The sequence below is a fragment of the Myotis davidii genome, unplaced genomic scaffold, assembly GCF_000327345.1.
Source record: "Myotis davidii unplaced genomic scaffold, ASM32734v1 scaffold896, whole genome shotgun sequence".
NCBI lineage: Eukaryota > Metazoa > Chordata > Mammalia > Chiroptera > Vespertilionidae > Myotis > Myotis davidii.
Window position 1 is genome coordinate 361358 of NW_006287365.1, and position 16110 is coordinate 377467.

The window sequence follows — 16110 nt, forward strand, 5'->3', positions numbered from 1 at the left end:
CTGAGCCACACGGACCGGGCCCTAGTAGTTTTTTTAATTGGTTGTACGTTTACACTCAGTGGGCCAAATTTGGATGATTTCATTGTAAAATGAATTTTCTGTTTTAATAAGCAGTCATTGAGACTTGAACATTTTATCTCTCTCTCACGAGGGGTGGTCGATTCAGAAAGTTACTCTTTTCTGTTAAACTTGTTGATCGAGAGGGGTGCTGCACAAGACACTGGTTTCCCAGGTCCCCCTTTCGAAATTCTGACTTAATGGTTTGGGGCAGACAGGGAATGGGTAGTCATCTCGCGGCCCACGTAAGGATTTCTGTGCTTTCTCCTGTTTGGAATTAAATATTTGAAGTGTGGAACAAGTCTGTTATCCCCCAATATTTTATGAAAAATTTGAAGCACACAGAGAAGTTGAAAAAATGTTACATCTTCCGCCTCTATCCATCCATCACTTCATATTGTTTCCACAAAAAAGAAGGTTTAGCTCGCTGGTGTGGCTCAGTTGGTTGGAATGTTGTCCTGTGCACTGGAAGGTCTTGGGTTCGATTCCTGGTCAGGGCACATACCTAGGTTGTGGGTTTGATCTCTGGTCTGGGTGTGTACAACAGGCAACCAATTGCGATAACTATCTCACATTGATTCTTTTTTCTCTTTCTCTCCCTTCCTCCCTCTCAAAAAAAAATCAATTACAAAAGGTTTAGCTGATGGAGGCTCAGAGTATTTAGCCACAATGGGAAATGACATTTTGGGTTTTTGAGTAGAAAACATGCATAGTTATACCGAGATCAAACACCTGAAAACTGGAGCAAAAGAAGACACAGACCGAGGGAAAGAAGCCAAGAGCTTACTTGCCACCAGGGGGCAGTGTGAGCCAGAGGAACTGCAAGGTGCGTCAGCTGGGGGTTTGCACTGATCCCTTTTAAGAGTGGGATTTAGCTGAGGAAGTAGTTTCAGAAGTTAGATCATTAGGGTCATATTTTTTTCCTGACAATTGCTTCTCTAAATTAAGTGTGGGGATTTAAGTAACAAGGACTCCTAGGCTGGCATTTCTGTATCCAGGATTCTTAACGGCAGTATTAGAAGTGGCTTTGGTAGATCAGAGAGCGTGCACATTTGAGATGACGGACACTGCTAACTTGTCCTCTAACAGGACTGTATGAGTTATACCCACATCCCAGGAAATGTGAGGGCTTTCCTCAAACACCCTGAGTAACTGACAGTTGCCAGTCTGGTAGGTGAAAAATAAAGATTTTAAAATTTAGCCCTTGGCTCAGTGGGTAAAATTTAGCCCTAACCAGTTTGGCTCAGTGGATAGAGGGTCGGCCTGTGGACTGAAGGGTCCCAGGTTTGATTCCGGTCAAGGGCATGGACCTTGGTTGTGGGCACATCCCCAGTAGGGGGCGTGCAGGAGGCAGCTGATCGATATTTCTCTCTCATGGATGTTTCTAACTCTCTATCCCTGTCCCTTCCTCTCTGTAAAAAAACCAATAAAATATATATTTTTAAAAATTTAACTCTCCCCCTTCCTTTTAAGGGAGAGCAAACATCTTTTCATATGTTTTTGACTATTTGTTTCCTTTCCCATGAATTCCTGTTTTTTCTTTTGCCCATTTTCTTTTGGGGGTTCTTATTGATGCTTAGGAGCTGTTTATATGTTATGGCTATTCACACTTTATAATACTTTCTTATACATGCTGCTACCTGTCTCTGGAGTTCTTTTTAGTCTTTTAACTCTGATTTTGTTCTTTTCTATAGTGAAGTTAAACTATGTGGCCACATCTGTTACTATTTTTTCTTATGGCCTATGAATTTCCTGTCATGCTTAGAAAAACCTTTCCTACCTCAAGATTTTATATACATATTCTTCTATATATATTTCCAGAATTTTAATTTTTTTATGTTTAGATATGTAGTATATCCTGAATTTTGTGTTTTATTTTAATTATAAAGTTGCATGTTCACTATTTACTAAAAAAAGGTTTATATAAGCACTGCCTGGGCAGTTCAGTTGGTTGGAGTGTTGTCCGGTACGCCAATGTTGGGGGTTCGATCCCCAGTCAAGACACATACAAGCATCAACCAGTGAATGCCCAGGTTGTGCTGGATCCCCAGTAGAGGGCGTGCAGGAATCAGCTGGTCGAGAATTCTCTCTCATCATTGATGTTTCTGTCTGTCTCTCCCTTGTCTCCCTCTTCCTTCCTCTCTGAAATAAATAAAAATATATTTAAATAAAGAATCAACCAATGAATGCATAAACAAATGGAACAACAAATTGATTTTTGTTGTTGTTTCTTTTTCTTCCCCCTCTCCCCCCCCCGCCTCATCAATAAATAAAAAAGGATGGTGTAGGAAAAGTCTAAAGAACAAACTATATATTTAGAGTTAATTAATTCTTAAAATATGACACTGTATAGTGGCTCTGTAACCTGCTTTTTGCACTTACTGGATATTAAACATATTTTTGTGTCATTAAATATCCTGTAGAATAAAAGGCTATTACGCAAATCAACTGAATGGTGGAATGACAGTTCGCTATGATGCGCACTGACCACCAGGGGGCATATGCTCAATGCAGGAGCTGTCAGTCAGACATCCCCTGAGGGCTCCTGGACTGCGATAGGGTGCAGGCCGGGTTGAGGGACCCCCCTACTCCTCCCCCCACCCCCCACATGAATTTTGTGCACCGGGCCTCTAGTTTGTGTATATTATTGTTAAATTTTATTTTAATGACTTGTTAGTATTCTATATTTATATTAGTATGTTTATCTTTTTCTTATTGATTTACAAGAACTGTTTGGATATGAAGTATACTGACCGTGTGGTATATGTGTTGCAAATATAGTCCCCAGCTTGTTTGTTCCCTTTAAATTTTGTTGAGGATGTTTTTGGCAGTGCAAGACTTCAACCTGAATTAAGTCAAACCATTGATCTTTTCCATAATGATGTATGACTTTAGGGATCAGATTTGCATGTTCTTCCCTAACCAGAGGTCATATATTCATTTGTACTTTTGTGGCTGTCACAGTTTTATGGTTTATTTTCTTGCCTGTAATTCATTTGGAGTTTATGCTGGTGTGAGGTTTGAGCCTAGAAATCTAACTTAATTTTTTACAAAACAGGTAATCTAGAGGTGACCCTGGGGTGGGTGGGGGCTCCTGGGGTCAGATTCACCACCAGGGCAGCCCATTGGCTTCTTGGTGACTGTCTGTACTTTCCCTCCCTGGCAGGCCTTGGAGATCCGGGCCAGCCCTGGCCACACCCCGGGCTGTGTCACCTTCGTCCTGGACGATCACAGCATGGCCTTCACTGGAGATGCCCTGCTCATCCGAGGGTGTGGGCGGACGGACTTCCAGCAAGGTCCAGGCCCCTTTCCTCAACCTGAGGTCTTAGTATGGTTATGTGTGCACCAGGGTTTTAAGTATCAGAATGAATGAATGAATGAGTGTTCAACTTTTAGGGAGTCAGGGTTAAACTCAAGGCATTTAGCTGCCGGAGTGGAGGGGGGAGAGTTAGATTCAGGGGTTAGCAGGTCAGAGAACAGTTAGGTTGAGGAGTTTGGCTGTTAGGGGACAGTTAGATTCCAGGGTGTGTTAATTATCTGTTGCTGTGAAAGAAATTACTCCAGAACCAAGTGGCTTAAAACAGTGATGAACACTTATTATCTCACAGAGCGTCTGAGAGTGTGGACTCGGGCAGCTTAGCTGGGTGGTTTGGGCTCAGGGTCTCCCATGAGGTTGCGGTCATGCTATGGGCCTGGGCTTCAGTCATCTGAAGGCTCGCCTGGGGCTGGAGGATCTGCTTCCCTGAGGCTCAGACCCCTCCCTCTCTTGGCCACTAGGGCTCACTCAAATGGCTGGCCAGCTGGCCCTGGCTGTGGGCAGGTGTCCTCAGTTCCTCCCCGAGTGGACTTCTTGTGGGGCTAAGTAATGTCATGGCAACATGGCAGCCGGATTCCCTCTAAGGGGATAATATGAGAGAGAGAGAGAGAGAGAGAGAGAGAGAGAGAGAGAGAGCGCCTAATTTTTTAAAATGTCCTAGTCTCCTAAGTTAATTCTGTCATTTCTGCAATAACCTATGTATGAGATGCAAGTCCCTTATCCAAACCACTAAATCAAGGTGAAAGGAATTCACGTATATTTTTTTAGAGTGTTGAAGAGTTTATGAACATATTTTAAAACCTCATAAGGGGTTTAGCTGCTGGAGGTGTGGCGGGGGCGGGAGGCATGCGGGGTTTGATTCGAGTTTAGCTGCTCTGATTGCTTGGGGGCTGTGTCACCTTCGGGTTTGGCTTCTGGGGGAACTTAGATTCAGAAGTTTCACTGTGGAAAGGGGGTTTCAGAACCTCAGGGTTTGGCTGATCTTTGAGTGTGTGTGTGTGTGTGTGTGAGAGAGAGAGAGAGAATGTGGGGTTGACAGTAGATTGGGTGGATCTGGCTGCCTTTTGGGAGGAGGGCGAAACTGGATGAGATGGGAAAAACAGCCGCGTTGAGCTGGCCCTGGGTAACTTTCTTCCTCTCCCCTCCTTTTCCCTCCACCTCCGTCTCTGTCTTTGTCTCTGAGGCTCCTATTCTCTCTATCCACTCCCAAAGCAGTTATGAAATGGGAGGATTTAGGCTGCGATGAAAGGTGGAAGAACATTCCAGAGAGGTTTCCCCTGCCCCAGCTGGGGACGCAGGGCTCCTTGTTGGAACCATGGCGCCATTCTCCTCATGGCCCCATGCCCTCAGTGTCTGCCATCTTCCCCGCCCGGCCCTTTCTTGTCATCCCCGAGCGAGGCCCCGTCCCGTGGTGCTTCAGGGTCTCCTCCCAGCCTCGTCTACAGCCATGCTGATTTTTCTCCATTCCCCAGTTACTTGTCCACGCTGTTCCACCTGCCTCGAATACCCTTCCCGCTCCTGCTCTTCCTAGATAAAGGGGTACCGGCAGGAAAGGAGGGAGAGGTTTTAGCTACCTCCCATCCTTTTCTTAAGGGGAGCGGTTAAGGGGCCTCTCTTTCTTGTCCTCTTGACCCACTGACCCCTGAGCTTTCCCTCCCCAGGCTGTGCCAAGACCTTGTACCGCTCAGTCCACGAAAAGATCTTCACGCTCCCAGGAGACTGTCTGATCTACCCGGCCCATGATTACCATGGTGAGGGCTTCCTGGAGGGAGTGTGGGACCTACATCATTTACTGCTGTTTGACAGGGAGCACCGATCCTCTGGGGCATGGGACTGCCATCCCCCGAGACTCCTCTGGCCGAAGCTCGGTCATGTGCTTATGTGTACTGAGTGTGGATGTAGAAACCACAACTCCTAGAATTCTGGGGCGCGTGGGTTTTCCTGGGACCTCTTTCCAGTGGTTCTCAACCTTCCTGATGCCGCGACCCTTTAATACAGTTCCTCATGTGGTGGTGACCCCCAACCATAAAATTATTTTCGTTGCTACTTCATAACTGTAATTTTGCTACTGTTATGACTCGTCATGTAAATATCTGTGATGCTATATGTGTTTTCCGATGGTCGCGACCCACAGGTTGAGAACCACTGTTAGGGAACTGTGAGAAATTACATTTCCCATATTGCCTGTTGAGGAGGGATAGCAGTTTCAGAAACATTCCAGGCCAGAGAGGCACCCCAAAGCCTCCTGGGAAATGTAGTCCTGAGAGGCCTGAGGCATCAAAGAATGGACATTCCTACCCCTCCCTCTCTTGGCCACTAGGACTCACGGTGTCCACTGTGGAGGAGGAGCGGACTTTGAACCCTCGACTCACCCTCAGCTGTGAGGAGTTTGTCAAGGTCATGGACAACCTGAACTTGCCAAAGCCTCAGCAGATAGGTGAGCACTTGGGAACCTGGACTCCTGGGTCTGAGGGAGGAGGGCCTGGGGGCCTGGACTCCTGGGTCTGAGGGAGGAGGGGCTGGGGGCTGGACTCCTGGGTCTGCGGGAGTAGGGGCTGGGGCCTGGACTCCTGGGTCTGAGGGAGGAGGAGGCTAGGGGTCTGGACCCCTGGGTCTGAGGGAGGAGGGGCTGGGGATCTGGACGCCTGAGTCTGAGGGAGGAGGGCCTGGGGGCCTGGATTCCTGGGTCTGAGGGAGCAGGGGCTGGGGGCTGGACTCCTGGGTCTGCGGGAGTAGGGGCTGGGGCCTGGACTCCTGGGTCTGAGGGAGGAGGAGGCTAGGGGTCTGGACCCCTGGGTCTGAGGGAGGAGGGGCTGGGGATCTGGACGCCTGAGTCTGAGGGAGGAGGGCCTGGGGGCCTGGATTCCTGGGTCTGAGGGAGCAGGGGCTGGGGGCTGGACTCCTGGGTCTGCGGGAGTAGGGGCTGGGGCCTGGACTCCTGGGTCTGAGGGAGGAGGAGGCTAGGGGTCTGGACCCCTGGGTCTGAGGGAGGAGGGGCTGGGGATCTGGACGCCTGAGTCTGAGGGAGGAGGGCCTGGGGGCCTGGATTCCTGGGTCTGAGGGAGCAGGGGCTGGGGGCTGGACTCCTGGGTCTGAGGGAGGAGGGGCTGGGGGCCTGGATTCTTGGGTCTGAGGGAGGAGGGGCTGGAGGCTGGACTCCTGGGTCGGAGGGAGGAGGAGGCTCAGGGCTACAACTCCAGTTTTCCAAAGCCGAAGGCCTTTAGGATTTCCGGGTCCCATTTAAGCTTGAGGGGAGGGCACCTCCTGGGACCCCTTGGTTTCACCCTTGGTTTCTTCCTTTCAGACGTTGCTGTTCCAGCTAACATGCGCTGTGGGGTCCAGACCCCCCCTTCCTGACGTTATCGCTGTCAGGTGCTCATAGCCATTAAAAATGCACTAGATGGGGTGAGGGGAGAGGTGCCAGCACTGGAGCTTCTCTCCTCTTCCCCTCCCCCACCCGCCCTCAAACTTCTTAAATAAAAAAATAAAATATTTTTGCTGTGAATCTGACTTCTGTCTGTTTTCTGGGGGAACCATTTGGGCTTCTGGGTGGAGGTGCTTGGAGGGGGGGTTAGTTCTGGTCCCTGGAGAGACCAGAGAGTAGGGCAGGGTGAAGGTCCGGAGAGCCCAGAGGAGGAGATGTTCTAACTCACGAGGGCAGAAGCAAACAGATCTCTGGGCAGGGCTTCTCGCTCCGTGGATGAGAACACCGTGCTGCGTTCAAGCCATTTCCCTCTGTGAGACCCAGGATGAGGTAATTCTCTTCTCCAGGCCTCAACTTTCTCATCTGTAAAATGGGTCCATGTGTGTGAGGTACTTGGCACAGTGTTAACCACTATTTTTTTTTAAAGGAAGATTAAGATTTTTTTTTTAATGAAAATGTTAGCATTGTAAGATATGGGATCCAGGAGAAATAGTTGATATCAGACTTAAAAATAAGCTTGACAAGAGGAGCCACAATGAGAAGTTGACATTTGCAATTTAAGTGCTCAGTTATTTAAGATGCCCAGGAAATCTAATCTGTGTGATGGACACAGGCTGACTCCTGTGTTCCAGTGACAAGCAGTGGATGCTCATCTGTTGTAAACTATAGGTGGAAAGAAGCAGATTTCTTAATCTTTTGAAATTGAGCTGATGAGTCTCTGGGAAATTGTTTTAAGGTCAAGGTTTTCTCCCCCCTCACCCCCCCACCCTTTTATGTGTTACAATAAAGCTTTATTTACAGTCCTCAGCATTAGAATTTTATGTGATTTTAACAAAACATTATTCTTCTGTTGAACTTTTTTCAGTTATTTCAACCATTTTTGGCTCAGGCCTTAGTTTACCAACTCCGGTGGTAAGTGCTGTAGCCGGACAGGATGGGAGCTCTGAAGACCCTCGCTCTCCAATAAGTTAAACTCATATGACTCGGCCATTCTGTTCTCCTAGTTTTATAAAGAAGCAGCCATCCTTATTGTTTTGGCATAAAGACCGGGCCCAGTGTGCTTTCTTCTTTACTTCTCTGGTTGTAGGACTTCCACTCAGCCAGCTTTCTGGTGGTTCTGGATGATAGTTGCTCTGTATTTTAGTTGTAATTTTGATGTGGTTGTGGGAGGCAGCAAGCACAGGCGTTTACCTATGCCGCCATCTTGGTTCTCTCCCTTAAGGTCAAGGTTTTCCATAAAAGCCATAGAACTTTTGTCAGCACAATGGATGTCAGCAGCCATAGAATGCCCACCCTAACCATGCCCATTGATTTGTCCTCGGCCCCCAGAGTACCAGGATTGCCACACCCTGCACCCCGTAGCTGCGACATCCACCGCCACTGTTATATTGTAAATCAGAAGACGCCTTAATCAATAAGCCAAATTAATTTGGAGTCCTGTTCATTTTCGCTAGCGCTAGCAGGTCCAGAGGATCTCTTGCTTCTCAAATTCTGGGGCCCATATGTGGAAGTCTTTTCAATTTGTATGTTTTTCAGCTCTTTGTCTTCCAAATTTGGAATGAGACTTCCGGACCTTCTGAGAAAAAGTCCTGTGTGCTGGGACAGGGCCGTGAGACCATCTCTCAAGGCCTGGCCTGGCGCCAGCACTGACAACTCTGTCTGGGGCATATTTTATGGCCTCTCTGGAATGGGGAGTAGTCTCATTTTCCCTATTAAAGCAAGCAAATGTTTATGAAGCCAGAATAGCAGGGTTAAAATTTTAAAGAGCAGTTTTTACCCAAGATGGAGGTTATTATGCTTCCCCACGACCTCCAAAGTAGTTTCCATAGAATCTTGGGCGATGAGGATGAGTGTTAACTATTATTGTCACTATCATGTGGAATGACCTTCCAGCCACTTCCTGGCTTGGAGGGACAGGATGCCTAATGGTTGAGACCACAGACCTGCCAGAGAACCTATCTGGCGCTGCCATTAACAAGGTGTATAGCCTTTGGGTCCACTTCTCCCTCTCAGCCTCAGTTTCCCCAACTATAAAGTGGAGCTAGACACTGCTTCCTCACTAGGTTGCTGTGAGGGTGACATTAAATTAACATAACGTGTGTACGAAGTGTTAGGACAGCTCCTGACATCCAATCATACTTTCTCACCCACCAGTTGTTTTCCTGTTTTTGCCCAGAGAGGAAAGGGTCTGGCCCATGCACCTTTAACCTCCCTCTTCCACCCCATAGCAAAGTGGAGGGGGGGGGGATGGAGAGGAGGGGGCACACTTCCCCCTGTTTCCCGGATGGTCTCTGACTCAGCTCAGGGCACCCCCCTACCCTTGCCCAAGCTCCCCAAACCGGTCAGGGCCCTTCTAAAGGGCTCATTAGAGGGGAGAGGCCCCGATCTGCATTCCCTTCTTCCTTTCAGGATTCCCAGAGTCTGGGCATTAGGGAGGCATTTATTCAAATGTGACCAAGACACCTGGCCCTCCCAGGGCAGGAATGGGGGCGCTGGAGGCAGTCTCCCCTCCCTCTGCCCAGCCACCTGTTTCGCAGGCAGTAACAACAGCGCCCAGAGTGCAGAGGGGAGCGCGCCGAATCCTGAGCTGGTGAGGGGGTCGGGGTGCCGGGCAGCAGGGGGCTGGAGGCTGGGCTTCCTGGGTCTGCGGGGCCAGAGGAGGCTGGAGTTCGGGAATCTAGCTCCCAGGAGGAGCTGAGGGCTCAGACTCCTGGTTTGGAGACGGAGATGAGGAGCCCCGACTCCTGGGTGCCTGGATGAGATGGCATGGGCGCCGCTCGCTGCGTTGGGGTCAGAGCCAAGTCTACGAGGCTCCGGAGGGCGGGGGACGGACGCCCGGACTCCTGAGTCCCCGAGGGAGAAGGAGATGGGGTCGCTGTGAGGTTGTCCAGGGCTGGGGGGCTGGGAGGCTGCTGGGAGGGTACAAGGCGCCACACCTGATGTAAGGGAGACACCCATAGGGGGCGAGCTAGGACCCGGACTCAGATTTCGGTCTCGCCTCCGGGGGCGTGGCGCCCTGGGAGCCAGCGAATCCCGCCTCTTAAAACGCCAAGCCACGCTCCGGAATGCTCAGTCGCATGCTTTGAACTCTTAGGTCTCGCCTGCTGGGAGCTCCTGGGCCCCGCCCCCGAACGCCGGGCCTGAATGATGTGTTAGGGCCAATGAGCCCCTCGAGCATATCTCTAATGACGGTGTTGTTAGTAATAACAGCTAGCAAGTGCTTACACTGTGGCAAGCACGGGTTAGTTCCTTCTTTAATTCTTTTAGCAAATCTTTGAAGAAGATATTTATTAGGATCTCTGAGGCCCCGGCGGAGCTTCCGAGCGGCCGAGGAGCTGAGCAGCAGGCGGAAGAAGAGGAAGAAGTGGGAGAAGGCAGCAGCACCGAGAGCAGCCGGGACGCGGTGAGGGGCCGGGAGGGCCGGACCTGGGGGACCCGGGCAGGGGACAGTGGCAGCGAGAGACAGGTATGGAGAGACAGACAGACAGAGGTCGGGGACGGGGAGAGCCCCAGAGCTAGGAAACTCCTGAGACTCAGACCGAGGCGGGGACAGGCACCTGGAGACCTGTGTGCAGAGACCAGATGGCAGAGACCCCAAAGAGTCAGGGGCACGGGCAGGCCAGAGAGAGAGCGACCCAGAGACGGAGACCCAGAAACAGGGCCGAGATGCTCAGAGAAACAGAAATAGAGACAGAAGCCTTGAGGGGGAGATACTCCGAGGAAGAGAAGTAGCAATTCAGAGACAGAGGATGGATACTGAGCGGGAGACAGGAAGCCCAGAGAAATGGGGGTGCGGTGGGGGGGGGGTAGGGTGTGATTCAGAGAGACCTGGGGAGAGAGAGAGAGATCCAGGGCCTAGGAGGGCTTGACACCCAGAGAATAGGACCTGGTTAGAGGAAAACAAACATCTTCCTTAGCTTGGCTCAGTACCCCCTTCTGGGACTGTGGGGGCCCCTAGGGCTGGGTGGTCACCGGACCTGCACCCTCCCTTGAATAAAAGTGTGGTGGCTGAATTAGGCCATGGAGACCCCCGAGGGGTATGAGGTGGGGAACACACCTGTTTAATGACCGCTGGGGTCCGGGGCTCTCCACCTGACCACACACACCCTCTCCTATCAGGGGGAGGCCCCGCCTCCTGCACAGATCCCAGCCATGCCCCCCACACCCACCCCGTCTAAGGAAGGGGTGCGAGGGATGGCGCAGCGGCTTCGAGGGCAGCAGCTGGAGGCCCTGACTCGAGTGGCCCTGATGGAGCAGCGAGTGAAGGAGCTACAGCGCCAGAAGAAGGAGCTGAGGATCGAGGTGAGGCTGCAGACTCCGGGAGTCTCCCAGTCCTTTCCTCCCAGGGGATCCAACTCCAGGCCTCCAGCGCCTCCCGCCCCAGCCCTCCGGCCCCAGCCCTTGCCTTCTGTTCGCAGATGGAGGTGGAGGTGGCCCTGCTGCGGGGTGAGCTGGCCGGGGAGCGCGTGGCCGCCAGGCGGGAGGAGGAGCAGCTCCGGGCTCTGCTGGAGCAGCAGGTGGACACGGAGCAGGGCAGCCGGGAGCAGCGGGAACAGGTCTGTTTGTCATCCGTTTCCCTCCGTGTCAGAAGGGTATTCCTGGTGGGGTCCTGGGATCAGGGGCTCCTAGGACCAGGGTTACCCCTATTCCCCAAATGGTGATCCTTGGGCTGGGCTGGGGGGCTTTGGTGGAACAGAAGCCGCTCCTTACTGCCTCCTGCCTCCCTGACCGTGATGCTGGGGCCTCTTCCTTTGCCCCGCTCTCTTTGGGCTCTTACTGCCACACTGTGAAAAACATTAAACCAACAAAAAAAGAAGAGTCAGGTGGCTGCCATATTGGGGCACTTACTAGCTTTAGCGGTGATTAACTCCCATTCCTGTTTCATATCCCTCAATTTGCTTCCCCATCCCTAGTTTTGAAAGCCCATTCCAGGCATCATATTATTATTATTATTATTTTGTTAATCCTCACCCGAGGATATTTTTTTCATTGATTTTTAGGGAGAGTGGAAAAGAGAAAGACAGAGAGAAACATCGATGTGAAAGAAACACATTGATTGGTTCCCTCCTGCAGGAGCCCGGACCAGGGCCTGGGCCGGGAGGAGCCTGCAACCAAGGTACATGCCCTTGACTGGAATCGAACCCTGGACACTTTGGTCTGCAGGCCAACGCTCTATCCACTGAGCCAAACCAGCTAGGGCAGAGCTTTTCTTTTGATCAATATATAAATATCATACTTGAAATATACAATTGGAAACTGAGATTAAAAACAATACAATTTATCATAATACTCTCCAGGTCCTTCCATGCTGTCTCAAAAGATAAGAGATCCTTCTTTTTTACTGCTGCATAGTATTCCATGGTGTAAATGTACCACCACTGTTTATCCACTCATCTACTGATGGGCACTTGGGCTGTGTCCAGATCTTAGCTATTATAAATTGTGTTGCTATGAACATAGGGTTGCATGCATTCTTTCTGACTGGTATTTTGGGTTTCTTAGGATATCTTCCTAGAAGTGGGGTCACTGGGTCAGATGGCAGTTCCATATTTAATATTGTTTTATTTCCAGTTTTCATGTTTCCAGGTTGCCTCAAAAATGCCACTTGGCTGTTTGAATCAGGTCCCCAAAGGGTTGTTTCACTTCAAATAGTCTCCACCTACTGCTGTTTTCCATATTATTTAGAGAAACCAGGTCTCTGTCCCTTGGTCAGGATGTGGCCGTGTCCTTTGCTGTGTTCCTCTTCCTGCAGCAGGTGGTGGGTTAGAGGACCAGGCTGATCAGATTCCCGTGCTCTTCCTGTACGCCGGGTCAGGGGGCGTCACCTCTGGTTGTCCAGACCTCACTGAGGTCACTCTGATCTCGTCCTAATAATCGTTTACCTAAAGGCTTTAACATCCATGCTAAAGTCATTGCTTGGACTGGTTAACATTATAGCTTAGACAATGGTAACTTTGTAATTCTATTAATTTTTCTCTTTGCCCTTATCTTATATGTTGTAATTTCTTTGAGCTGGGTCCAGGCTCCTCATTTACCCTCAAAAAGCCTATATTTCTTCCAGCCCTGATTTCCCTCCTGTAATCTAGACCCATGTCCTGCTTCTTAAGATACTGGTTCCTTCCTCCCTCAGACTCAGGGGTCCAGGCCCCCAGCCCCTCCTCTCTCAGACCCAGGAGTCCAGGCCCCCAGCCCCTCCTTCCTCAGACCCAGGAGTCCAGGTCCCCAGCCCCTCCTCCCTCAGATCCAGGAGTCTTGGCCCTTCTCAGTCACCATAACCAAAGCTGACCTCAGCGACGCCCTTTTCTACATTGTCCCTATCTCACCCTCCCTTCAGTCAGTCACCAGGTCAGAGTCCTGGACCTTGCTCTGCACACCCAAGCCTATCAGTCACCATGTCCGGTCCTCACTGTTCCCTGATCCTCTCTCTCTAGTCTGTCTCCTTTGCAACCCTACTGCCCAGGCCCAGTGTAGGTCTCCTCTTCATTCTTGGAGGACTCATGAAGGAGCTGGTGTCTACCCCTTGAATCCATCTCCCAGAGATCCTTTCAATCCTTCCACGGCTCCCCATTGCCCCAAGATAAAGGCTCCTTAGCCTGGTTGGCCAAACTGGACATGAGCTGTGCCCGCCTTTCCACTGTGGTCTCCCACCGTGCTCACTGTCTCTCCTCCACCACATCTTCTGCCTCCCCAACCAGAGTTTGCCCCTAAATTTCCCATACTTTTCAACTCCATAATTTACAACGTGCTGTTCCCTCTGCCCAAAATGCCCTTCCAGCCCCTTCTAGCTCCCCAGGTCTTAAATGCTCTCTGATTTTTGAGGCTCACCTTAAAGTCCTTACATCCAGGAAACCTTGGGTTACCCCAATAAAATTGCCCCGCCCCCTGGGTTCCCACAGTCTCTGCATTTCATGGCCCTCATTGCCTCAGGCGGTAACTGGTTGTGTCCACACCTGGAGCCCAGGGACCAGGTCTCATCCCCCCTCTGGGTCCCAGGATCAATCACCCAGCATGGATATATTTTGCATTCATTCATTTCTTGAATAGCTGTTTGTATGATGCCTACTACTCTGGGTAGGCCAGTACAAGAGTGATCCAGACACACGGGGTCCTGCCCTCATGGAGCCGTCCCCGGGCAGGGAGGGGTCTGAGGTCCATCCAGCCTGGCCCTTGCTGCCCCCCGTGTCTGTCCCTTGTGCTCAGGGGAAGACTACAAGCCTGGCTTTTCTTTCAGGAGCAGAGGCGGCTGAGCCAGGAGAGGGAGCGCGTGGAGGGTCTTCGCCAGAGACTTCGAGAAGCCCAGGGGCGGCTGGACTCACAGCCAGAGGACCAGCGTGAGCGGCTTCTGCAGAGCGTGCAGGAGGTGAGGGCCCCGTGGAAGTACAGGCCTTCAGTACCCTCCTCCCCAGAGCCCCCCAGCCCCAGGACTCAAGTCTGGGTGCTCCTTGACCAGGAGTCCTGGCCCAGCCCCTTCCTCTCCTGAGCCCTGGGGGTCCAGCCCTTTTGCATTTGTGCCCACAGATCAGGGAACAGCTGGATGTGGCCCAGCGTGCCTACGAGGACCTGGAGTTCCAGCAACTGGAGCGGGAGAGCCGGCGGGAGGAGGAGGATCATCGGGACGGCCCTGGCGTCTGGGCGCCGGACCCCAAGGTCCAGGAGCTTCAGGCCAGCGTGGCACAGCACAGGGTGAGCTGGGCTGGACTAGCCTGCCTCCCTCACGTCACCCGCTGGCTTTTCCACTCGTTTCTGGCCCTTTCTCTGTTTCCTACCTGTGTCGCTTCGCAGTAGTAACAACAATAGCTGATGTTTATTGAGCATTTACTGTGTGCCGGGCACACAGTGACATTTCATGGGCATTTAGTCATCGAATCCTTACAGCAATCCTAGGCGGCACAGCTTGTTTCCCCCCATCTTATAAATGAAGAAACTGAGGTTCAGGGTGTTCATGTAACCTTTTCCAAGGTCACTCTGTCTGTCAAGGTCAGAGCTGGGATTTGAACCTGCTCGGTCTTCACCACTACGCTCCATGCCTGTCAAATCCGAGTCCAGAAAGACCTCCCGCCAGTCCTTTCTGGGCGCGTCATGTCCTAGGGGCTGACTAAGGCCGCTGGGAAAAGCAACGTGTCTGGTTCTGCTTAACACAAAGCTTCCTGCAGTTCTGGATGGCAGAGTTCTCCACCCCTGAGTCTGGGTGTCTTTCCCGTCTCCCTCTTCCTTTTCTCTGTCTCACACAGCTCTGTCCGCCTCCGTGCTGTTTCTGCCTTGTCTTCTTTCTCTGCATCTCTGTCTCTTGGGATCTTTCTGGGTCCTTCTTCCTGTCTCTCTTCCGGTTTGTTTTCTGTTTGTCCCTTTCTCTCTCTCTGGCGACTCTCTCTGGGTCTCAGTGTCCCTTGGTCTCTCTGTATATCAAATCCTCCATCCCCTCTCTGGACGCCCCCAAGGGGAGAAGGCACCAGGGAGCTTAACTCTGAGTCCCCCAGCCCCTCCCAGGTCCCAGGGTCTCTGTTATGGGGTGGTTCTGTGGGAGCTGCTGGGGACGCTGGGGCAGCTGAGTAACGGGGGTCCTGGGGGTCCTGCAGCACCGGATTCAGGTGTTGGAGGAGCAGCTGAAGTCGCTGGGAGAACAGATGGCAGCTGAGAGCCGGGGGCTGAGCCAGAAGAAGGAGGAGGCCCTTCAGGCCCTGACACAAGTAGGTGGCCCCCAGTCCGCCTGCCCCCCTCCCTGGGGCATCCATCGCCTCCCTGAGGCAGCCCATTCTGCCTCGGAGGTGTGGCAGCCTGTCATGTGTTGCCTTCCCCTAGGAACGGAGCCGACTGCTTGAGCTGAATTGCTTCCAGGGAAGCCCTGGCGGAGACTTCTCTGAGCCCAGCCAGGCCCTCACTAAGGTACGGGGATGTCATGCACCCGTCAGCCCCTCCTCCCTCACACCCCTCCTCCCGTGGGAGCCAGGTTCTCGGCCTCTAATCCCTTTTGCCCGTGGGCCTCAGGAATTTGGGTCCCCAACTCCTCCTCCTCAGGGAACAGGCAGTCTGCCCACAGTCCTCACTCATGCTGGGAGACTGGACAGCAAGCCCACCTTCCAGCCCTCTGGTGACTTTGGGCCTTCGTTTTTTCCACTGAGAAATGGGCTGGCGCTGGAGACCTTGGCCAGAGCATCCTGGAACTGGGGTGCTCTGCGTCACTCCAGCTCCTGCTCATCGTCACCCTCCCCCACAGCTCCTGTTCACGCAGAAGACGGACCGGCAGCTGCTGGTGCTCCAGGACCCTGCTGCGCACACAGCTGCCTCCGCCTCTTCCTGCCTCTTCTCCGTGCAC

At 51.9% G+C, this 16110-nt stretch overlaps 2 protein-coding genes across 2 annotated transcripts in view; both read left to right on the top strand.

The window, feature by feature from the left end:
• The window catches only part of ETHE1 (ethylmalonic encephalopathy 1), a gene marked incomplete at its 5' end in the record, with an annotated part of 11850 nt that extends 5000 nt beyond the window's left edge, over positions 1-6850 (top strand). The window contains 4 exons of the mRNA XM_006759110.2: positions 3224-3353; positions 5035-5124; positions 5694-5810; positions 6678-6850. Coding sequence (XP_006759173.1) covers positions 3224-3353; positions 5035-5124; positions 5694-5810; positions 6678-6730 — 390 coding nt within the window. The remainder of the gene's footprint in view (positions 1-3223; positions 3354-5034; positions 5125-5693; positions 5811-6677) is intronic.
• Positions 6851-9982: 3132 nt separating this feature from the next.
• PHLDB3 (pleckstrin homology like domain family B member 3) overlaps positions 9983-16110 on the top strand; it is a 20204-nt gene continuing 14076 nt past the window's right edge. Inside the window, exons 1-9 of the mRNA XM_006759111.2 lie at positions 9983-9993; positions 10065-10200; positions 10917-11099; positions 11216-11353; positions 14029-14157; positions 14316-14480; positions 15374-15484; positions 15597-15680; positions 16012-16104. Coding sequence (XP_006759174.1) covers positions 9983-9993; positions 10065-10200; positions 10917-11099; positions 11216-11353; positions 14029-14157; positions 14316-14480; positions 15374-15484; positions 15597-15680; positions 16012-16104 — 1050 coding nt within the window. The remainder of the gene's footprint in view (positions 9994-10064; positions 10201-10916; positions 11100-11215; positions 11354-14028; positions 14158-14315; positions 14481-15373; positions 15485-15596; positions 15681-16011; positions 16105-16110) is intronic.